This window comes from Bufo bufo, chromosome 8, assembly GCF_905171765.1.
Source record: "Bufo bufo chromosome 8, aBufBuf1.1, whole genome shotgun sequence".
Classification (NCBI taxonomy): domain Eukaryota; kingdom Metazoa; phylum Chordata; class Amphibia; order Anura; family Bufonidae; genus Bufo; species Bufo bufo.
In genome coordinates this window covers 162,239,697-162,264,559 of record NC_053396.1, presented here as the reverse complement: position 1 = coordinate 162,264,559, position 24,863 = coordinate 162,239,697, and the positions used below count along the sequence as shown (strand labels likewise).

The 24,863-nt window shown below is 41.5% G+C and overlaps 1 protein-coding gene across 1 annotated transcript in view; it reads right to left on the bottom strand.

The window, feature by feature from the left end:
* The window catches only part of GPC3 (glypican 3), a 712,927-nt gene that overhangs the window by 149,165 nt on the left and 538,899 nt on the right, over positions 1-24,863 (bottom strand). Inside the window, exon 7 of the mRNA XM_040442690.1 lies at positions 16,137-16,293. Within this exon, the coding sequence (XP_040298624.1) occupies positions 16,137-16,293 (157 nt within the window). The remainder of the gene's footprint in view (positions 1-16,136; positions 16,294-24,863) is intronic.

Genomic DNA, 24,863 nt, shown 5'->3' with positions numbered 1-24,863 from the left:
TTTCTCTTCAAATCATTTGGCATGGTCTGTAGTTATTTTTTATTACACTTACTTTTCGGGTACTACTAGCACTGCTTTTGTCATAAAACTGGTACTATAACAATGGAATAGTGATGACCACCTGAGTGGTTTTTATACTATTGCTCATTAAATAAGATTTGGTTTAGGTGATCACCCAGTTAGCACCTCAGTAAGTAGAATGAGGTGTGCCTGTGATGAAATTCAACAAACATGGAATGGAATTGCTGCCATACATATGGAGATGTTGATTTAAGAAAAAATTACATATTCATACATACACTATAATACCGACTAACACATTCATGAAGAGCTAGTCATGCAAGCAGTGAGGTTTTTCTGCAGTCTGTTTGCAGTATGTGCCATCCAAAATGTTTTTTCTGTAAGGGTGAAGAGTGAAGACTGTTGGCTTATTTGATCTTTGAAAAAGTATTAGCATACAGGTGAAACCCGAAAAATTAGAATATTGTGCAAAGTTCATTTATTTCAGTAATGCAACTTAAAAGGTGAAACCCCAAAGTCACAATCTCAGGTACTCTTTGCTCAGGGGGTATGGATTAATTAGCTGACTAGAGTGTGACACTTTGAGCCTAGAATATTGAACCTTTTCACAAAATTCTAATTTTAAGCTGCATTAATGCAATTCCTTTTAATTTGCATTACTGAAATAAATGGACTTTTGCACGATATTCTAATTTTTCAAGTTTCACCTGTATATACATATAGTGGAGTATACATACATACAGAGTTGATATACATACAGCAGAGAAAGGGGTATTTCTCTGAGGTTTGTGTTACATCTAGGACCCAGAATAAAGCCTAGTTGTTGGAGATGGGGGAAGAGATGGATTGGCTGCCACTAGGTTTGCTGCCTGGCTGGTAAACCATCAGCCTAGCTGGTATTACCAGCAGAAGGCCAGTGCTGGTATTTAATTTTTACTGGCACATAAAGGTGTTAAGTAATTTTCAGTAGCCAATGAATGAGATACCTACTTGTTACTAATGGCTATATCTCAGGCTGTTTTGTACTGTACATATATGAGGTTAAGTTTAAAGTTCAGAATCTAAGCTTTAAAACAAGACATGGATCGCAGTGCTATCCGACATACATCCTTAGATATAACGCTTTGGAATCAGGCCGGGAGTTGGGTCTACTGGTCACGCTTCTCCATCTGGGTTTGGCGAATGCCGGTAGAATGTTACTTGCCCCGACTGCATTGTGCAAAATGTAGTTAGGTGGAGGTGGGATAATGCTATGGGGTGTTTTTCAGGAGTTGACCTAAATTTCTTAGCGCCATAAAAGACAAATTTTAATACTTTAGCATGCTAAGACATTTTGGACACCTGTATGCCTCCAACATTGTGGGAACAGTTTGGGAAAGGCGTTTTTCTGTTCCATCATGACTGTGCCTTAGTGCACAAAGTAAGGTCTATAGAGGCATGGATGGGTAAGTCTGGTGTGGAAGAACATGACTGGCCCCCGCAGAGAGCCCTGACCTCAACCCCACCCAACACCATTGAAATGAACTAGAACAGAGATTGCGAGCCAGGCCCTCTCATCCAAGATCAGTGTCTGACCTCAGAAATGCTTTTCTGGATAAATGGACAAAAATTCTCACAGACGCACACCAAAATCTTGTAGAAAGCCTTCCCAGAAGAGTGGAAGCTGTTTTAGCTCCAAAGGAACAACTCCATACTAATGCCTATAGATTTAGAATGGGATGCCATAAAAGCTCCTGTAGGTGTAGCAATATTTTTGTCTATACGGTGATTATATATATATATATATATATATATATATATATATATACTAAACTGATTAAAAAACCTCACAGGGGTGATCTACCAGCTCATTTGTTGCATTTCTTTTACTGCTGAATGTTTCCCTAATACAGTCAAAGGCAATACCATATACATTTCAAAAGTTCCTCATGGTAAGCATTATGTCTGGCAACTAGTAGGGACTGTTTGTGGTTTGCTTGTGTGAATTAAGGACATACACATGTTTACTTGTTCCCATTAGGTTTTTGGGTCAGAAAGAGCACATAGAATGAACAGAAAAATCAACTTGTGTAATATGCGCTTCAGCTAACGAGTAACCTGTCCAAATTATATTATTATTATTAGGTAGTAGAATTTAGTTTAATTTTGAGGATTTAGGGTTAGAACATGATGTTACCCCAATGGGTATGTACCTACATCATAACCTAAACCCTAATATTCATCCCTCTTGTTCTCTGTGCACACAATTCAGTACCACAAATGTGTTAATACATATTCTAACCAAGACAAATCCATCCAAAGAATCCATTGCAACCCAAAGGAAGGCTAAAGAGTTACTTGAAAGTTTTGACATTTTCCTTTCAAAGATATAATAAAATTAAATGGGCAATAAGAAGGGTTCACGCAATGCATGGTCTATCATTAAAGGTTTTTTCCTTTGAATAGATCTTCAGTATCTGATTGGTGAGGGTCCAACAAATGAGACCCCCGCCGATCAGCTGTTTGAGAAGGCCACGTCACTCACAGGAGCTCCGCGGCCTTCTCACAGATTTTCCTAGGCTAGTGATGTCACGTTCATGGATCACATGGCCTGAAGGCAGCTCAGTCCCATTTAAGTGAATTGCGCTGAACTGCGATACCAAACACAGGCACTATACAATGTATGGCGCTGTACATAGTAAGCTGTGAAGAGGTCAAATCGCTCACCGGCACTCTGGTGAGCGCTGTGGCTTCCACAAACAGATCAGCGGGGGTTCCAGGTGTTGACCCCACCAGATACTGATTACCTATTTTGAGGATAGGTCGTCAGTTACAAAAAGTTTGAAAGCTCCATTAATATGGAAGTAGTTCTAAAAATATATATCAATAGAAAGTAAAGTCATTATATGAGACCATCACCAATGAGTCCCATAGAAGAATTTTTTGCTGCTTAGTAGGGCAGAAAGGAGCCATTCTATGCACAAGTTGTTTGCTTTAAGAACAGTGTGCTGGAAAACAGACAGTACATTCCTTTACTGAGAAATCACGCCTAGTCACATTGTTATTGAAAGCAGTAATTGAGAGCATATGTTACTATTCAAAGGGATAACAAGAGACAGTTTATTAAGATTTGGAGTCCCTACGACATCAGTGTTTACTCATGGTGCAGGACAAAGCAGAGGTTAATATTGCTCTATAAACTTTAATAAGGCATAAAATGCGTCTATATGACAAATGTAATAAACTATTAAATTTCCGTAATACTTGGGAACCAAGTCATTTCAAGGAATGCAAATGTTCTGCCAACATGTACTGCAGACTTCTTAATTTAAAAAAGACAAGACTTGGTTCACACGGTGCAGTTTTGCATCCGTTTTTTTTCATACTTTTGAAAAAAAAAAAATTAAGCTAAAACCAGGATTGGTTCAAAAAGATGACCATCTATCCCATAGATTGGTATTATCATACTTGGTTTTGGACTGGCACTGGGCTCAGTTTCTAAGCTCTTTGACGTAATTTTGCCATCCATATCTAAACTCCCAACAGGCTTAATGAAGCTGGGAACAAAAAAAGGAATTATACTTTAACACTCAAAGGGTTAATGCACCCAAGATGCCAAATGCATACAGTAGATCCTATATGAGGGGCACATAGAATCCCTATGGGTCTGTTTCATGGACCTGTATGCCCACCATGTGTTGCTATACTGTGCCTCTGTGAATACATGTGTGAAAATACATGCATTGATGTATAAAATTGAAAAAATGCAAGGGAATATTAGGGGCACATGGACGTACAGCACTGATCCATAGCAAGTATCTGTATGACCCAAGTCCATAATATGACTCTGTGCATGAGTCCTACTCACCAAAGCCATCACAGCATGGTTGGCATGAGTAAGGTTCAGATGTTGCAGGTCAAGCCATACACTAATGCAAGAAATGTTTCTTTATCCATCACAGTGTCAGATGATAATTAATCACTCCAGAGAATGAATTTCCATTGCTCCAAATCCACAAACTTTTCGGGTGAAATTTATGGAAAACTTAAAAAGTTCCCGCTACAGTGACATTATGTCATGAAAGTAGGACATTTAAGTAGACGCATGTAATGGTGATTTCCTCATCTCAAATTATTTATTGACACAAAAGCCAACACCAGTGGAGGATATACCCCCATAAAAAATGTCAATGTCTCAAAAACTTGCCATGTGGCCTTGAGCATCAATTACAGCTTGACAATGACGTCTCATGCTGTTCACAAGTCGACTTATTGTCTGCTAAGGCATGGCATCCCACTCTTCTTGAAGGGCGGTCCTCAGGCTATTGAGGTTCTGGGGTACTCAGCTAATCCCATAGATTTTCAGTGGGATTCAGGTCTGAAGAAAGTGCAGGCCACTCCATTTGAGATACCCCAGTCTCCAGCATCCGTTCCCTAATGATGCGACCTCGATGAGCTGGCGCATTGTCGTCCATGAAGATGAAATTAGGCCTGTGTTGTTCATGCAGAGGCACAATGACTGGATTAATTATGTTATTTAAGAAGTATGGGCTTGTCACTGTACCATTCACAAAGTGTAGGGCAGTTCTGCATGGACTAGACACACCTGCCCTACACTGTAACACCACCACCACCAAAGGCTTGTCTGGTGACAACAATGGCTGATGCATAGTGCTCTCCTTGACGTCTCAAACATCGTTGGTGGTCATCATTTCTGCTCAGCGTGAATCGACTTATCAGCGAACAGCAATGAGGCCTACTGGTCCCTCATCCAGCGTAGATGCTCCCCGCCACATGCAAGACGATTACGCCTGTCCCTGGTGGTGTGGTCAGGTACCCTTGTAGGTCATCTAGAACGCAGACCACGCTGATGTAAACAGTTTCAAATGGTCCGACATGACACTTGGGTGCATCTCACCTCTCTTGAATGTGCCTGAATGTGTTGCATTCATCATCCGGTTCTGCAGGGCATTGTTCACAATGAAACGGTCATCAGTGTGGGATGTGGCCAAAGGACGTCCACTTCTATGCCTTTCTGTGACTCTTCCAGTCTCTCTGTATCTCTGTTGCAACCTGCTGATGACACTCTGTGAGACTGTACACTCTGTGGCCACTTCTGTCTGAGATCATCCTGCTTGAAGCCTCGCAATTGTGAAGTACTGTTGATCAATTGTTAGGTGTCGTCTTGGTCTCATGATGTCAAAATGTTTACACGTTTTCGTTTTGCGCTCCCTGCCTTCCCAGACCCATAACTTTTTTATTTGTCTGTTCACATAGCCATATGAGGGCTTGATTTCTGTGGGACAAGTTGTACTTTCCAACGCCACCATTTAATATTGCATATGATGTAGTGGGAAGAAGGAAAAAAATTCCAAATGGGGTGAAATTTGCAAAAAAAAAGCAATTCCACCACAGTTTTTTTTTATTTACGAAGTTCCATGTACGATAAAACTGACCGGTTACTTTTATTCTACAGGTCAGTATGAATCCGGCGATAACTTATATGTATAGTTTTTCTTGCTTTTTTTTGTGGGAAGAAATCTGTTTTTGTTTTTTGTCACCATATTTTGACACCTATAACTTTTTTTGTAATTATGTGTACGGAACTGTATGGGGGCTCATTTTTTGTGATCTGAACTTTTCATTGATACCATTCTGGGGTGTGTATGACTTTTTGATCGCGCTCAGATGCTGTGGTCAGCATTACTGCCATTTGCGGACATGAGCCACAGGTGTCTGCTATAAGAAGCAGGCAGCCAGCTGCGGCTATGGCACCCACAGCGCTCAGGAGCGTACGCCATCTTTAAAGACCGGGCCAGCGCCATAAATGTACGGCGCTGGTCGTTAAGAGGTTAAATACCAATTTATTGGGCGATTCATGGATTACCGTATTTTATGCCCTATAAGACGCACTCGCCTATAAGACGCACCTACGTTTTAGAGGGGGACAATAATAAAAAAAAAATTCATTACACCTCAAGTCAGACCTCCAATCAGACCCCCAATGTTAATCAGACCTCAGCTGACAGCCCCAATCAGACCCCCAATGTTAATAAGACCCCAATAAGACCTTAAATCAAACCCCCAATCAGACCTCAGCTCAGACCCCAATGTAAATGACCCCCAATCAGACCTCAGATAAAAGCCACATGCCTCTCATCAGCCCCTATATCAGCCCCCATGCCTCTCATCAGCCCCATATCAGCCCTTATGCCTCTCAGCCCCCATTATGCCTCTGCCCCATTATCAGCTATTATGCCTCTCAGCCCCAATTAGCCCTCATTATTAGATTTTATGCCCCCATTATCAGTCCCATTAGCCCCCATTATCATCTTTTAATCCCCAATTATGCCTCCCCATTATCAGCCCCCATTTGCCCTTATTATCAGCTTTTAATCCCCTATTATGCCTCCCCATTATCAGCCCCCATTATCAGCTTTTATGCCCCTATTATCTTCCCCCATTATCAGCTTTTATGCCCTCATTATCAGTTTTTAAGCCCCCATTATGCCTCCAGCAGCCTCATGTTTTCTAAAATAAAAAAACACTTACCTCGCATGCTCCTGGACGCTGCCGCTCCTCACGGCGCGCGATCCTCTTCATCCGGCTGTTGGCTGTGCTATGTGAACCGGCGTGCATAGCATGATGTCACAGAGCGACTCACGCTGTGGGCAGCCCTGCACAGCCGACAGCCGAGGACCAGGAAGTGGTGAGTACAGAGCCTTCACCGCTTCCTGGTTCTCCGGTACTAATGAAGTGCTTCCATAATGGAAGCGCTTCATTAGTATTCGCCCCATAAGACACAGGGGATTTCCCCCCCCCCCTTCCCACACACACACTTTGGGGGGGGGGGGAATGCTTTTTATGGGGCGAAAAATACAGTAAACACCTGTTGTGATTTTTACCATTAAACTCCTTGTTAGAGAACAGCAAGTTGTGCAAAAAGTACTGAAACACTGAAAAGTTGGACATGTGTATTCAGAAGTTTAGAAAAGGTCACATTAATTTCACCTGTAAAGGTTAGAGTGCATTTTAGGTTCCTCCTGCAATTTCACCCACAAGCTAAATACCCCTAACTTTTTGTAAATAGTGTACATGTAAACACTGTAAGCACATATGGAAAAATACTGGAGCAATGGTTTCACCAGGCATTGTAATTCTCTTTATGTATGTCTTCCTCTCCAGTCATAGCAGCATCTGCTTTAATGCCCAGAAATATTCTTCAAAGATGAAAGTAGAATGAGGTGAAGCTCAATAAATGTTTCTAGGTATTCCTCGCAGCAATTACTAAATTCTTTGCTGGACTGCTAACATTCAGCCAGCCAGTTTCTCAGTATTAGTAAAAGATTCTTCATCTTTGAAAAGGGAGGCCCAGGTATGTGTATACCAGATCACTCAGCGACCACATTGTTATCTCCCTTGTACACAAACCTGGTCTTTGTGAGCCTTTTTGCTAGAATACAATGGGACTAGGTTACTGCAGTCGCTTATCTTGTCAATCCATTAGCACATGCCACCTGGTCTGACTTGGTTCAAAATGTCCGTATATTGTTCAAGAATTTTTTTTTCCCTTTTTCAGACTTTACCTCCCAAAAAGAAAGTTGTGGAAGTAACATATTCACTTTCATTGTACAAATAGGAAAAGTAACGTGCTGACAAGCGTGAGATCCTAAAAGACTGGGGGGGGGGGGGGAGTTCTGGAAGGACTGCCAGGAAGAAATCTTTAACATGATATTTCTGCATTTCTTATTTGTGTATATAACACCAGTAATTTTGGGTGTACATACATTTTTCTCTACCTAAAATTGAGAATGATTTGGGGGATAAGTATACTACTAATTAGAGATGGGCGAACATTTAGAAATTTGATTCATTTCAGGTTCAGCTAATTTTTCAAAAAGTTTGGTTCCAAATCGATTCTACCTGAACCAAAGTTACTTTAATGGCCCTGAAAATTGGTAGATAACAGTATCTGGTCTTCTATTTTTAGAGAAACTGTCTCATAGCAGGAATTCAGCTCTTTCTCGGTAACTACTCAGAGAGAGAGAGCGACTAGTATGCTACTGAAACATAGTATGTTGTATGCTACAGCAATATATACGTGTTGTCTGGGGAGGGGGGGTACTCTCTCTCATTACAGAGAGCACCTAGTATGTGTAGTATGAGTGCGGAGTATTGCAGGTCAGGCAATTCCCCCTCTGGGTTTCTGGCAAAGATATTTAAATTAGCTTTTCTAAGTCTATCTAATGCCAGCAGATGTAAGATGTGCTAATTTCTATACATTTTTCCAAGAAACCTAGAATGTTGACTGGCATTTGATACTTCTCGTGCATATTTGGTGCCCTCCATAAGAAGGAATAGTACCCACCAAGCAAAGTTTCTTTTCTTAGTTCTGTTAAAGGGTAGTTATGCAGAGAGCAGGATTCCTGGTATGAGACAGGGTTTTTTTTTCTCCTCCCTCTCTCTCCCTCCTGCATGTTTATTTGATAGGGAGAGGCAGACATCTCTGGGACCCCCACCTATCAGACATTTATAACACATCCTGTGTACACTATCCTCATGCTTTCTGTTGCCTCAAGGTCATCATACTCAAAAGAAAGCTGGTGTCCAAGCCTCTTATCTCCAGGCAGAACAAATGATGGAATGCAATATGTCCAAGCCTTGTTTCTCTGAAAACTTGTTGTCTGCTATCAGGGAGCAGTTGTTTAGTTATCCATATTCTGAGTTTCATGTTGTCTAATCCACAGTAATTTGTATATTGGTTTTAAGTGGAGCTTCACTAAGAAGAAACACATATTCTGTGCATTTTTTATTTTATAAAAAAGGAAATCAGTTGACACCATCAGGAGGTTAAATTGTAGGATGGTTTCCTTCATTAATTCCCAAATATAAAATGTCTATTTGTTTAGAATCCTGGCCTAATGGCGGTGAGAACAATAATCCTAACACTGGAATGTAGCTTACAGCTTCAGCTAATAAAAGTGTAAGAGCAAGTATTATCATATACACAGATGGTCCACAGCTTCTTAGTGCAAAGAAGGCCAACTGGCATCCAAAAGAGTGTTTAAAAAACAATTTAAATTGTACTGAATAGCAGAAAACAATCCTTTCGGGGACTGTAACTTTCTCGTCTTCAGGTCAAACAGTCCATACTGCACTGTATGTACGGTTTGACCTAAAGTCCCTGAAACATGTCTGTACTTGGATTTTATCTGCTATTCACTACTAAGAAGAAGTATCTTTACACACTCTTTTGGATGTCAAGTGGTTGTCTTTGCGCCAAAAAATGTGGACCAACCGTGGATGTGATTTTTCTCCTATCCAGGGAAGTAGACATTATCTTTTTGGAAGTTCTCTACAGCGGCTGCAGATGAACCCGTGATACTACATATTGATATGCTCTCACTAGTGGTGTGCCTAGGCTGGCCCAACCATTGAGTCTCCATTTGGCTGTCTATTGCACAACTGAGTACCTGAACGTACTTATCCTCTGGTGCGCCTATAATTGTCTCTCTTGTAGATGAAGTATTTAGTATACATATACTAGAACTCAAGTAGAGAAAATGGTTCTGAAAGTGAAGCCGTCATATTCACTGTATTTGGTACAGTCATCTTTGGGGTATACTTTATTAGTAGTTGAAATTACCTGGAGCATTTTTTCTCATTGTTTCTATGCAAAGTACACGCTAGTCAAAGAAATTATATTAAAGTATCATATGATGATGACTATACAGCATGTAGTACCTATGAAATGCACAGCATAAAGACAATGTGAATACATCTAAGAGACATGGTGTGTGCCTCCTGGATTAGATGTACCATGGGTTCAGAAGGTATGTTCTAGAGCAGGGATGCTCAACCTAGGGCCCTTCAGCTGTTGTGAAACTACAACTTTCACCATGCCCTGCTGCAGGCTGCTAGCTGTCCGGGCATGCTTGGAGTTGTAGTTTTGCAACAGCTGGAGGGCCGCAGGTTGAGCATCCCTATTCTAGAGAGAACATTAGAACATTATGTATATAGATGTGTGTGTGTGTACATATATATATATATATATATTTACACTCACCTAAAGAATTATTAGGAATACCATACTAATACGGTGTTGGACCCCCTTTTGCCTTAAGAACTGCCTTAATTCTACGTGGCATTGATTCAACAAGGTGCTGATAGCATTCTTTAGAAATGTTGGCCCATATTGATAGGATAGCATCTTGCAGGTGATGGAGATTTGAGGGATGCACATCCAGGGCACAAAGCTCCCGTTCCACCACATCCCAAAGATGCTCTATTGGGTTGAGATCTGGTGACTGTGGGGGCCATTTTAGTACAGTGAACTCATTGTCATGTTCAAGAAACCAATTTGAAATGATTCGAGCTTTGTGACATGGTGCATTATCCTGCTGGTAGTAGCCATCAGAGGATGGATACATGTTCTCATTCTGTTTACGCCAAATTCGGACTCTACCATTTGAATGTCTCAACAGAAATCGAGACTCATCAGACCAGGCAACATTTTTCCAGTCTTCAACAGTCCAATTTTGGTGAGCTTGTGCAAATTGTAGCCTCTTTTTCCTATTTGTAGTGGAGATGAGTGGTACCCGGTGGGGTCTTCTGCTGTTGTAGCCCATCCGCCTCAAGGTTGTGCGTGTTGTGGCTTCACAAATGCTTTGCTGCATACCTCTGTTGTAACGAGTGGTTATTTCAGTCAACGTTGCTCTTCTATCAGCTTGAATCAGTCTGCCCATTCTCCTCTGACCTCTAGCACCCACAAGGCATTTTCGCCCACAGGACTGCCGCATACTGGATGTTTTTCCCTTTTCACACCTTTCTTTGTAAACCCTAGAAATGGTTGTGCGTGAAAATCCCAGTAACTGAGCAGATTGTGAAATACTCAGACCGGCCCATCTGGCACCAACAACCATGCCACGCTCAAAATTGCTTAAATCAACTTTCTTTCCCATTCTGACATTCAGTTTGGAGTTCAGGAGATTGTCTTGACCAGGACCACACCCCTAAATGCATTGAAGCAACTGCCATGTGATTGGTTGACTAGATAATTGCAATAATGAGAAATAGAACAGGTGTTCCTAATAATTCTTTAGGTGAGTGTATATATCTGCCAGAAATTGATTTTATTTTTATTTTTACATGGTTAATATTCATCTTTGGCACAAATCTTATGAGGAGGTGCAGTTAAGAAGAACACAAGCTTAAACCCTTCAAGGTCTACATTATTTGAGAAGGCGGAAGATTGCTCTAGAGAGACGAGCAATAAGCGACCTGATAAAAAAAAAATGTATTATTCCAACAATTGTTCTCTGTCCACTAATATGGTGCAGAATTTCATTCCATAGCCCTTGGTGTAGAAGATCATCAAAGCCCTTCAAGGAGCAAAGGGGTAGGATAATAAATAATGTAACACCCAGCCCATCTGTAGAATAAAAGTGATTCCAGAAAGTGCACAGCTTTCTCTGTTATTAGAGGCTGTAGTTCAGTAGTTACTAAGCAAAGAAAATTCAAGAAAGGAAAAATTCTCTGAAGTCAGCACAATCCTAAACCTCTCTGTTGGGTGGGTAACAGATTTTAGAGACGCACCTATTACATTAGGGTACAGCTACGCCTGATGTAAATGTTTTATGTACTTTTCTATCTGACTTAGCACAGCAGCGCTTAGAATGTGTAAGCAATACTCTATCAGGTTCACGCCAAAAAGCTTGTTCCACTCTTTGAAATATATTCATAATAAAATATCTACTGTTGGCTCTCCAGCTATGTGTAATGGGAATTCCTCACTGCTATTGAAAAGGTTTCAGATCTATAAGAAGACAGCAATTGCCAAGCATCACATACTGTGCCATGAGGACAGCTGAGGAACCATCCTTAGAAAGACTAAGATCTTTTGGCCTGGAAGCAAACAGACGAAAGCGATTGTTTGGTTGAAAGCTTGCAAAAGGTTTTAAAGTTGCTTGGGATTTTTTTTCAATATGAAAATCACTGTGCAAGTCACATTCATTCTGTGGGTTTGACCAGACCCTTAGCAATGCTATGGAGCCCTAGTCATTAGGACAAATTTATAACTGTTTCTTGGATACATTCTCAGGTTTAGCTAAGAGAATTCATGCAAAATCTGCAACAAAATCTCTTGGTGTACACTGCTCTGAATCTTCAACGGCAAGAGTACAAGAATGAACTAGATGGTGCCATAGCCTGGAACCTTAACCTGTCATGATTATCACCAGCAGCAGCAGCAAGTGAGCAGATCCCTGTTGTTTTGGAGCAGTCCATTATCCACTACTTCCTCTGATTCCCCCCAACCCTGTAAAGGGGTTGTCTCATCAAAATGGAGACCTTATGTCCTACTCCCAGCACCCCTAGTAACAGCTGATTTTTGGGGGAAACCGCAGTCAGCCGAACATCATTATGCATCACGTACTGTATTGGTTTGCCAAAAGGTTTTCAAAAGTTGTCATTAAAGGGATTGTCCAAGCGTTTGATACTGATGACCTATACTCAAGATAGGCTATCAGTATCTCATTGGTGGGGGGTCTCACTCCCGGCACCCCACCAATCAGCTGTTTGAGGTGGTTGTGGCCATTGGATAGCAGCTTTGCTTGGTATTGCAGCTCAGCCCGATTCACTTGAATGGCATTTAGCTGCCCTTAGGCCATCTGACTGATGAATATGACATCATTGGCCTAGAAAGAGGCTGAGGTGATCACCACCACAGCGCCATGGCCTCTTCAAACAGCTGATCAGTAGGAGTCAGATCCCCACCGAGCAGATATTGATGACCTATCCTGAGGATGGGTCATCCATATCAAAATCTCAGACAACCCCTTTAAATTACATGCAAAAATTTACAACCAGCAAAAAAAAAGTTATGGTAAACCTTAAAAGTCAACTTAGAATAAATAGTTTTATATATTCAATGACAAACACATTACTTATTTAGTAACATTCACGATTTCCTTATATCAGATTAGCTGTCTTGAATACACAATCACGCATTACAGATGTTGAAAATAATAAAAACTTCATCATAAAAATTTCCCGGGATGCTTTATGTCACTAGGGTAACATAATAATGAATTTCTTAGCATCGATTGCTTAGTAGCATATGTTTATAGTCGTTTACAAACTTTTAGGTTTTAACTTTACAAGTTTGCTTAAATCACAACTTTAAGTGGTCCCATGTCATTAGGAGAGGGACACAAAGGTTACTCTCAAAACACTGGAAGATAAATCAGAGTTTTTAAGAAAATGACTATGGCTCCCAAGTTAAAAAGACAGACGCATATGGTAAAGCCTGGTGTTTAAGAAAGGAACAAGAACAAGGTTATGGGGTCAAAAAGAAAAAAATGTGTTTGCAACAGTTTTACATGGTAATGTAAGTCTTTATTTCAACAGCTGGACTCCATAGGGTGGTGACCAATTCTCATGACATCCAGGGCCGAGCGCCAAACCTAAGATCACCACATTCAAAGTTGCTTTTATCATAAGCAAGAAAACTATATGAATTTCTAAACTCATTAGTGTTCATGTAGCAATTATGCTATTGGCGACATACAGCATTTGAGGCATATAAGCTACAACAGCCGCAGTCACTCAACATACAAATCATTTAACATAATGTGGGAGATTTACCAAAACTGGTTTAGTTAGCCATAGCAGACAATCTGATTCAGCCTTTCATTTTCCAAAGGAGCTCCGAAAAATAAAATCTAATTGGTTGCTATGAGCAATTCGGTCAGTTTTCCTTTGCACCAGTTTTTATAAAATCTCCCCATACAGTACATATTTTCTTCCTCAAGACTTCAGTGCCATTTACTGTCTACATCTGAATAGTAACTGAACAGTTCCACATAAGGTACTGAAAGGAAGGGAACACTTTAAGGGAATTGTTCATCAGAAAATGACCTATTGTTTAAAGGGAATCTGTCACCGGGATTTTGGGTATAGAGCTGAGGACATGGGTTGCTAGATGGCCGCTAGCACATCCGCAATACCCAGTCCCCATAGCTCTGTGTGCTTTTATTGTAAAAAAAATAATAACGATTTGATACATATGCAAATTAACCTGAGATGAGTCCTGTCCGTGAGATGAGTCAGTATTTTCTCCGGCCAAAAAACGTAAGAGGGACTGAACTGATGCATCCTGAACGGAATTTTCTCCATTCAGAATGCATTAGGATAAAACTGATCAGTTTTTTTTTTCCGGTATTGAGCCCCTGTGACGGAACTCAATACCGTAAAACAAAAACGCTAGTGTGAAAGTACCCTAACTACAGAATGGTCGGTTATATGCCAAAGGATTACACTGGTAGATTTCCAAGCTTTCTGCATCCACTGACTAATGATATTTTTAGGGTGATTTCACACGTGGTAGATTTTGTTGCTGAAATTTCCTGAGACTGAAAATCAATTCCATACACCCGAATGGGGCTTGCAGAAATCCATGCGCTTGCCGCCAAAACAACCACATTCAAATGAATGGAACCGATTATCAGTTGCAGAAATTTCTCCAACAAAATTTGTCACGTGTGAAGGCCTCCTTACTGGAAAGCTGGTACAGCACTCTATAGAGTGGGGGTCATGTATCAATAGACAACTTTTTGGCTTTTATTTGGGAGTGTCTGTTTGGTTTGAAGCCATTTTTCGTGACAAATTTACACAATGCTGCAAATAATTTTTATTTTTTTGCACAAAATACCTATGGCTTTTTCATTCTAAAGTACAACCATATTTATTACAATGGGTCCATCTGTTTGTATGCCACCAGGAAGACCGGAGGGCACGCGGTTTTCTTTTTGAGACTTTTTGCAAAAAGTTGCAAAATTCAAAAATCTAGCTAAATATGTAACTGCCCAGAAAACATCTGGTTGCCCCTTAGTAAATGCAAACTGCCATGTACGGCGCAAACCAGATAAAAACTGGAGTAAATAGGTCATAAATAGGGATGAGCGAACCCAAACTTTATAGGTTCGGCGTTCGGGCAGTGGAGGAATCCCGTTATAGATTCCGCTATAACGGAATTGTCACGGACGTTCCCGCGACAGGTGGCACGAGATCGGTGAGACTGGCAACACATGGTTTGATCTGACATGTTTTCTGTTTGGATCAAATGACGTCTGTTGTTTCTGGTGCCTGCCACACCTTCTTTCCCCAGGTGTGGCTATTATGGTCATTTAACCTTCTCTATTTATTGTTGTTTCTCCCACTATGCTATGTGGTTTATAGCTTTAGTTTGAGTTGTGGATAGCTGGTGTGTGGATCTCGGCTGAGTTCCTGGTGCTGCCATAGCCACTTGAAGTTAAGTGTTTTCTTTCCCTTTTGTATTTTGTTTGGGTTATTTTGTGTGTTGCATTTCCCTGTCATTTGTCTGAGGGATACTCCTGGTCGTCCTTCCTTTTGGAGGAACAGGTTCTCTCAGTCCTGACATTAGTACCAGGGTCCTATAGGGTGAGTTAGGACACTAGGTATTCCTGTGCATGAACTCACCTACCTCCGGGGTCTGTTCATACTGGTATTTAGTCAGGACTTTGATTAGGGTTTTACTAGGAGGTGTCCATCTCATTTCCCTAGTTTCCAGGCCTTATTCCCTCACCCCTTTCCCTCCTATATTCGGTGTGGTGTTTCCCTCCCACACCCGAACGTGACAGGAATATAACGGAATTCTATAATGGAATGTAAAACAGAAGCCTTTAAGAGGCATTCCGTTTTGATCCGTCGTAATACAAGTCTATGGCCAAGCATAACGGATCCGTCTGGTTATAACAGAATCCATAACGGGATTTGTCCACTGCCCAAACGCCGAAACTGTAAAGTTCATGCTTGCTTATCCCTAGTCATAAATTTGGCACAAAGGCCTATGCCGCTGCCAAAACAGGCAAAAATCAATCCACTTCTCTGGCACAGAGCACTTGGTACATTACCCTGAGAGGTTCTATGTAACACATACACATAAAAGGCTAACTGGAAAAAAAGACCTCAGTGATTTAATGCGGCACATACACTAAATTTAAACTAAGACAAAAAGTATCAATTTTATAGGAGACATTTTATATAGTTTATATGCAGAAAACGGTCAATAAGGGAACCGATACTTTGTTTAGTAAGTGACCACAGAAGCGCCTTACCTGGTATAAAACGAAGCCGATTCCTTATTCTTAATCCACTTTTTCCTGATCCGTCCTCACACTCATCTTCATCATCACAGTCACCGCTTTGTGAATCTTCTTCCCCTGTAATTTTTCCCATCTTTTTCCTTCGTTGCGTTGACATTCCTTTTAAAAGCTAAAAGACAAGTAACCTATAAGAACAAGCACCCACTACAATAAGAAAGTACAGTAAACCAAAAGCACTACATTACATTCATATCAGATTGGAAGTCGACGCTGGATCCTTCCAGTTTATCTGAACCACATGTCCGAGAAAATCCTCTAAATCACTAGTAAAGAATTTTGGGATCATCTCAATCTATAGCACACAGAATGCTGTCCTACGCCCCCACAGTAAGGAGCAAGATTACACTATGAAGTAATTGACACTGTAGGGCTGCAATGTGGTACCAAGCCAATAATTTGTGTCTCAATGTCCAGAGTCATGAAAGGACTCATCCAAGGTCAGAGAGCAGCTGTCTCCAGGATTAGATCAGGACTCTTCAGGACAAGTGCCATAACTTTGAAATGTAAGTGGCCTCAGTCATCAAACCACCGTTCAAAAGGGAATATACATCGTAATCTAGCGGTGGCCAACTCTCTAGTGGTTTGAAGCTAGAACAGCACAAACAAGAGATAGAGTGGTTGGAAATAGCTACTGCACTTTGCAGGACTCTTGAACATCAAGGGCTTGACTTAATTCAATCCAAAAGTCGGGCTTGAAGGTGGTGCCAGTGGTTTAGATTACATAGATTCCACTTCTGGCTGTTACAAACAGTGACCATGTAGATCAAACAAGGGTTATATGAAAGGACAGTTACGACATTGGTATCTGAAGAATGACTTTAGGAGCAAGAGCATCACTGACTTTCTTCTTTTTCCTTGATGCGAGCCCATGGCACGTGAAGACAGCAAACGATTATCTACGCAGGTATTCTTGTCTATCTGAATGCAATATGGTCTTGTGATCATCAGTGGGGCAAGTATGTCTGCTATCATACATACTATCAACGTGTGAAGAAATGTACGAGCAATGAACCATATCAATAAATATTTATGGTTTGCTTAGAGATACAGTTTATATCGGTGTCACAATCGGACACTTATCCCACGGCAGAAACCTCTGCAGTTTCTGCCGTGGTTTTTCATTTTGAGTAGTGCACTCTTGCTCTCAGTTTAGCCCCATTGAATGAAGTTAAACTGCGAACAGGTGTCCGGGCAATTTGGAAAACTGCACGTGAAAAATACTCAGCTGCATAAACTGCAGCTCAGGCTCCTATTGAAAACAATGAGAGGCGGTTTCAGCACGGTTTCCGGCACAAAATCCGCTCTCAGTGGGGCGGGGGGGGGGGGGGGGTCTTTTAAACTAACTCATGGTGCTCAAACACTGGGAGCATCTATTATGTATAGGTGGGGTGTCCTGGCTTGCCTGATGGTAAATATTGGAAGGATTGGACTTGTTGGTTTCCAAAATGCCTAATCTTTTCTTGCTAGGGGATATAAGTGACTGATAAACCCCCCTCCTCACAGAACAAACATGCACACTCTACCAAGTCAGGTATGCATGTACATGGAGGAGTTGGGAGGAATAGCTGTCAGTTAAATGAGCTTTCTGTGGAGAGCTATTTAAAGTTCATGGCCATCTACAGTTAGGTCCATATATATTTGGACGCTGACACAAATGTTTGTATTACCTGTTTACTAAAACATATTCAAGTTAGGGCTCATGCACGCGAACATATTTTTTTCCCATGTCCGTTCCGTTTTTTTGCGGACCGTATGTGGAACCATTCACTTCAATGGGTCCGAAAAAAATGGAAGTTACTGCGCATGCATTCCGTTTCCGTATGTCCATATTTCTGTTTTGCAAAAAAATAGAACATGTCCTATTATTGTCCGCATTACGGACAAGGATAGTACTGTTCTATGAAGGGCCAGCTGTTCCATTCCGCAAAATACGGAATGCACACGGATGTCATCCGTATTTTTTGCGGATCCGTTTTTTGCAGACCGCAAAATACATACGGTCATGTGCATGAACCCTTATAGTTGTATAATGGACATAAAGTCCAGACTTTTAGCTTTCATTTGAGGATATCCACATTAAAATTGGATGAAGGGTTTAGGAGTTTCAGCTCCTTTACATGTGGCACCCTGTTTTTAAAGGGAAAAAAAGTAATTGGACAATTGGCTCAAAGGCTGTTTCATGGGCAGGTGTGGGCAATTCCTTCAATATTTCAATATTTCATTTTCAATTAAGCACATAAAAGGCCTGGAGTTGGTTTGAGGTCTAGTGCTTGCATTTTGAAGCAAAGGAGCTTTCGATGCAGGTGAAACAAGCCCTCCTTCATCTGCGAAAACAGAAAAAACCCATCCGAGAAATTGCTACACTATTAGGAGTGGCAAAATCTACAGTTTGGTGCATCCTGAGGAAAAAATAAAGCAATGGTGACCTCAACAATACAAGAAGACCTGGACGCTCAACAGTGGTGGATGATCGCAGAATAATTACCATGGTGAAGAGAAACCCCTTCACAACAGCCAACCAAGTGAACACTCTCCAGGATGTAGGCTTATCAATATCCAAATCTACCATAAAGAGAAGACTGCATGAAAGTAAATACAGAGGATTCACTGCATGGTGCAAGCCACTCATAAGCCTCAAGAATAAGAAGGCTAGATTGGACTTTTCTAAAAAAACATCTTAAAAAAACAGAACACTTCTGAAAGAACATTCTTTGCACAGATGAAACCAAGATCAACCTCTACCTGAATGACGCAAAGAAAAAAGTATGGCGAAGGCATGGTACAGCTCATGATCCAAAGCATACCACATTATCTGTAAAACACGGCGAAGGCAGTGTGATGGCTTGGGCATGCATGGCTGCCAGTGGCACTGGGTCCCTAGTGTTTATTGATGATGTGACACAGGACAGAAGCAGCCGGATGAATTCTGTGCTCAAATCCAGTCAAATCCAGCCAAACTGATTGGTCAGCGTTTCATAATACAGATGGACAATGACCCAAAACATGAAGCCAAAGCAACCCAGGAGTTTATTAAAGCAAAGAAGTGGAATATTCTTGAATAAAGCCAAGTCAGGCACCTGATCTGAACCCAATAGAGCATTTCACTTGTTAAAGACTAAACTTCAGACAGAAAGGCCCACAAACAGCAACTGAAAACCGCTGCAGTAAAGGCCTGGCCGAGCATTAAACAGGAGGAAACACAGCGTCTGGTGATGTCCATGAGTTCAAGACTTCAGGCAGTCATTGCCAACAAAGGGTTTTCAACCAAGTATTAGAAATTGACATTTTATTTACAATTATTTAATTTGTCCAATTACTTTTGAGCCCCCGAAATAAAGGGATTGAGTTTAAAAAATGCTTTAGTTCCTCACATTTTTATGCAATCATTTTGTTCAACCCACTGAATTAAAGCTGAAAGTCTGAACTTCAACTGCATCTGAATAGTTTTGTTCAAAATCTATTGTGGTAATGTACAGAACAAAAATTAGAAAAATGTTCTCTCTGTCCAAATATATATGGACCTTACTGTATGTGCATGACCACAACGACATCAGACTGAACAAATCTCACTGAACCTAGCTGTATCAGCTAATGGCCTGCAGATAAAGATTTCATGTACGGTATATAACCTATTCACTTAAAGGGGTTATCCCCTGATTATTGTAAAAAATGACAGTCTAATCATTCAGGGCTGGTTCTAACAAAGCTAGGGGGTGCGTCTCTTCTGCTGCAGCACTCTATCCATCACAGCTCAGGTGGTGTGCCTTTTCTGCTGCAGCTCTCACACCATGACAGCTCAGGAAGGGGTGTCCTTTCTCAGGGGGGTGTTTCCTTTGTGCTGCAGCTCTCTCCCCATGACAGCTCAGGGGATATGTCCTTTCTCGGGGGGAAAGGGGGGAGGGGTCCTTTTTGCTGAAGCTCTTTCCCTGTAACTGACATCGTTTTTAATAGTAGATATAACCGGTAGCAATTGTAGGATGGAACTAAACATGTGCGACCACCATAGCGAGATGGATAGAGAAATAAGAAAAAGAACAAACAGCAGGTGGCGCTATACAGATACATTTTATTGAATAATAATAAATAGCTTATTATACTGTATGTAGTTACGAAAGTATTCAGATCCAGGTGCTGGTTTGAAAAATTTTGAATATTTTTCATGAGACAACCTATTTAAAGGTAAAGAAAAATATATCCGTGTACTGTGTTATCCAGTAGACGGAAAAGATAAATTGAGAGTTCTCAGTATATGAAACCTTTGAATGACTGAAAAGATGTTGACATATAGCAAGCTTTTAAGACTACTTAAAGGGGATGTCCCACAAAAAATATTCAAAATTTTTCAAACCAGCACCTGGATCTGAATATTTTAGTAATTGCATGTCTAAAAATGTAGCATAGCCACTGAGTGAGGGCTCATGCACACAAACATATATTCTTTCTGTGTCCATTATTTTTATTTTTTTTGCGGACCGTATAAGGAACCCTACATTTCAATGGGTCCACAAAAAAAAACGGAAGTTACTCCGTGTGCATTCTGTTTTCGTATGTCCGCATTTCCGTTCCCGCAAAAAAAATAGAACATGTCCTATTATTGTCCGCATTACGGACAAGGATAGTACTGTTCTATCAGGGGGCCAGCTGCTCTGTTCCGCAAAATACAAACTGCACACAGACGTCATCCGTATTTTTGCAGACCGCAAAATACATACGTTCGTGTGCATCAGGCCTTATTCTATAAAATCTTTCTGTATAGCTCCACCTACTGTTTGCTCTTTTTCTTATTTCTTTGTCCTGCTCACTGAGGTGGCCGCACATGCTCAGTTTCATCCTTCAACTGCCTCCTTAGCTGTGATAGGGAGAGCTGAGACACGCCCCCTGAGCTGCTGTGATTGAGATCTGGTCTGTGGTTGTGATGCCCCCGCAAGAAGGGAGAGGCACATTTCTTAAAGGACTTTTACAGGAGGTAAAATTAATTGCAAAGTCTGCCAATAGAGATGGCCTTGTGGTTCGCCCGGCGGTCGTTTCGCGGCGAACTTTGCATGTTCGCGATTCGCCGAACATGCGAGCATATGGAAAAATTCGCCCCGCCATATTCTTTTACATTGTGAAGAACTTTGACCCATGACACATCCATCAGGTGGTACAGAACAGCCAATTGAGACGTTTCAGCTCATGGACATACCCCCTACCTTATAAATAGACCCGATCTGGCCGCCATTTTACATTCAGTGTTTTGCCAGTGTAGGGAGAGGTTGCTGTGTGGAGCAGGGACAGACTGTTAGGGACACCAAACACTAGCTAATAGGGCCACAAAAGTCATTTTAAGCACTAGTATAGGTGTGCTATCGATAGGTGTGATACACAGAGGGGTGCGATATACTTTTATAATGAGTCAAAAACACATAGATCTATATAGTGATCACCTGGAAGTCAGGGGGCTAGGGGCTAGGGGCTTACTAGGGCCATTTTTATAGAGGGTAAAGTTCCGGACGGGGTCGCTCTTATCAGGGCGGGTGGTCTGTGGTTAGGCTATCAGGGCCAGAATAGCACCCCTCTGTAGGGCAATATCAGAGACAGTTCTTTGCCCAACCTGTCCTTCAATACCGCATCATCATCTAGCCCAGGGATAGATGGTTTTTGCTTTCCCCCCCGGGATTCATGGATGTGCACTGGAACCCCCCGGATTGTGGTAGGACATATGGTTTCTGATTTAGTGCCGCCGTGCACCTGATTTAGTGCCGCCGTGCACCTGATTTAGTGCCGCCAAGCACTTGTTATTGCCTACCACATCTATGCTTTTTGCTTAACTTTAATAATTTAATTTATTTTCATTTTGAGGGATATCTTTTCCATTCACACGTCCGCAAAATGGGTCCGCATCCATTCTGCAATTTTGCGGAACAGGTGCAGACCCATTCATTTTCAATGGGGCCGAAATGTGCTGTCCGCATCCGCATTTACGGAACCACATTCGCATTTGCGGACATACATCAAATATATATTGACATAAACAAGTAAAGACCCTACTTGGGCACATTAATACACAAAGTACAAACTTAAAAGAGTGTAACCCCCCCCCCTCCCTAACCTGCACCGCGCCACAATGTCAGCTCATTTTCCTCCTCCACACATCTTGAGAAACATCTACCTCTGTTTCCACCATAACCCATTCATCATTAACATCCCATTATCGTGTTACACTTCACCATAATCTAGGCGTCTGCCCCAGTTGCAAGGACAGAAGACGTCCAGTGGGTAGTCCTGGCGTTCTCAACCATGGTCCCCATATAGACTCAAACTTCTTACTCATACCTCTTTTAAAGTATACCCCCCTTTCATGTCCAATTATCACATTCATACGTGCAATAAATTCCTCCTTAGCCGATACTGTAGTGCTTATCCAGTATTTGGCTATTAATTTCCTAGCTTGATACAGTGTTCTACTAATGCCAATATTGAGATCGGTTGTGAATTCGTCTTGTTAAAAGCCCAATACACATATTAAAGGATCTACTGGAATTCTGATCCTGAACACCTGAAAAATAATATCGAACACTAGATTCCAAAAAGGACCTATGGCAGTGCACTCCCAAAACATGTGTATTATATGTGCCTCTGACTTATCACATTTTGGGCAGTTAGATGTGTCGCGTACCCCTATCTTATGTAGGAATTTAGGTGTTCTGTAAACCCTGTGTATTAAGTATAGTTGTGACAGTCTGTGTGTCTCGCACAATGATGGGGCTTTTAGACAGTATTTCGGACCACTGCGCATCATTCAGGGGGCCATTTTTCCCTAACAGTCAATGGAAAGTGGTCCTGATAGAATGATAGCAACAACTTGTAGAAGCCGGAGATCACTCCTTTGGTATCCCCTCCCTTTCTGATCTGTTCCGCTATCATAGATGCCTGTATAGTCAGATCTGTTGTCTTTCCCTGCGCTGACAAGGCGTGGCGTAATTGTAAGTACTGATAAAAGTTTGTGTTAGTAAGCTGAAACTCCTCCTTCAGTTGTTCAAAGCTTTTGAAGATTTTGTTTGTATACAGTTGTGACACCCAATAAATTCCTTTTTTCTCCCAACTATCAAATCCTTCCAGCCTACTCAGTTCTGGGAGACTTGAGTTGTTCCATAAGGTAGTAAGGGCACTACACCCCAAGATTTTAGTGATATCTTTAAGTTTTTTCCATACTTTGCATAGTAGAGTAACACACGGGATAGGTTCTGGGGGGGCGAATAACAGAGCCAAGCTCCAGTATATACCCTGGTGGTCTCCCTCCCATCAAGTAAGACAATAGCGCACTCACAGACCCCGAGTTACCCAGGAGACTACAGGATTTACACTGTTGAGCTTGTGCCGCTAAAAAGTATAGCCACGGGTTGGGAATCGCCAGTCCACCACTATCCTTCTCCCTCTGTAAGGTCTCTAAGCGAATTCTTGGGGACTGTTTATTCCATATTAGGGCCCTGAATAGCCCCTGTATTTTGTAGAAGTGTCTCATTGGTATCCAAATTGGGCTATTGTGCAAAATGTACAGAAATTGTGGCATTAGAACCATTTTAACTAAGTTAGCTCTCCCTATAATAGATAATGGCAACTTACACCAGCTATCAACCTTTTGGGCACTATTTGTCAGTAGTGGGTTCAGATTCAGATCTACATAATCTTGTGGCCTATATGTTACCTGTATCCCTAAGTATTTAAACTTTCTGGCCAATTGCAAAGGAGCTATTTTGAGCTGAAGTTATCTCGGCACCGAATCCATTCGGTTAATGGTTAGACCCGAATAGGCACCATACTCCTCAATGAGCTGCATGACATGGGGTATTGATTGTTTAATGTTGTCTAGAAAGTGCAACATATTATCGGCGTACAGTGCAATTTTTTTCTCTACTCCTCCATATGTCAAACCCGTTACTTTGGGATCTGCACATATTAACTGCGCCAGAGGTTCTATAGCCAAGGCAAATAGCATCAGAGATAAAGGACACCCCTGACGTGTACCCCTTTCTAAAGTAAACGCCTCGGATAATACCCCATTTGTACGTATTCTAGCTCTCGGTCTTCTATATAATAATTTTACCCAGGATACAAATTTGGGTCCCAACCCCATACTCCCCATTACTTTCCATAAGAACTTCTACTCGACGCTGTCGAAAGCCTTCGCAGCGTCGAGTGAAAGGATTGCACGGCTACCTGCTCGTCCCTTAGACAACTGCAGACTGAGAAATAATCGCCGAATATTGATGGCAGTAGATTTGCATAAAACCAGTCTGGTCCCCGTGTATTAAGCTAAGGATTACTTTTGCCAATCTGTTGGCCAAAACTTTGGCCAGCAGCTTGACATCAGTGCACAATAAGGAGAAATGTCTGTATGATCCCGGACAAGTGGGGTCCTTATCCGGTTTCGGCAGAACTATTATTATGGCCTCTTCCATAGACTCGGGCAAGCCGCCTAGCATATTTGCCTGATCAAAGACCTCTAAGAGTTGCGGTAACATAAAGTCTTTATATTTTTTCAGCAGTTCCCACGATTCGCGAACATTTGATCGCGTTTGCGAACCGTCCCGGCAGATGTTCGTCCATCACTATCTGCCAACACTGCACATAAGCATTTCTCCTCCATCAGGAGCGTACACATGAAGTGACCAACTGCGTGTTCAGCCTAACTGAAAG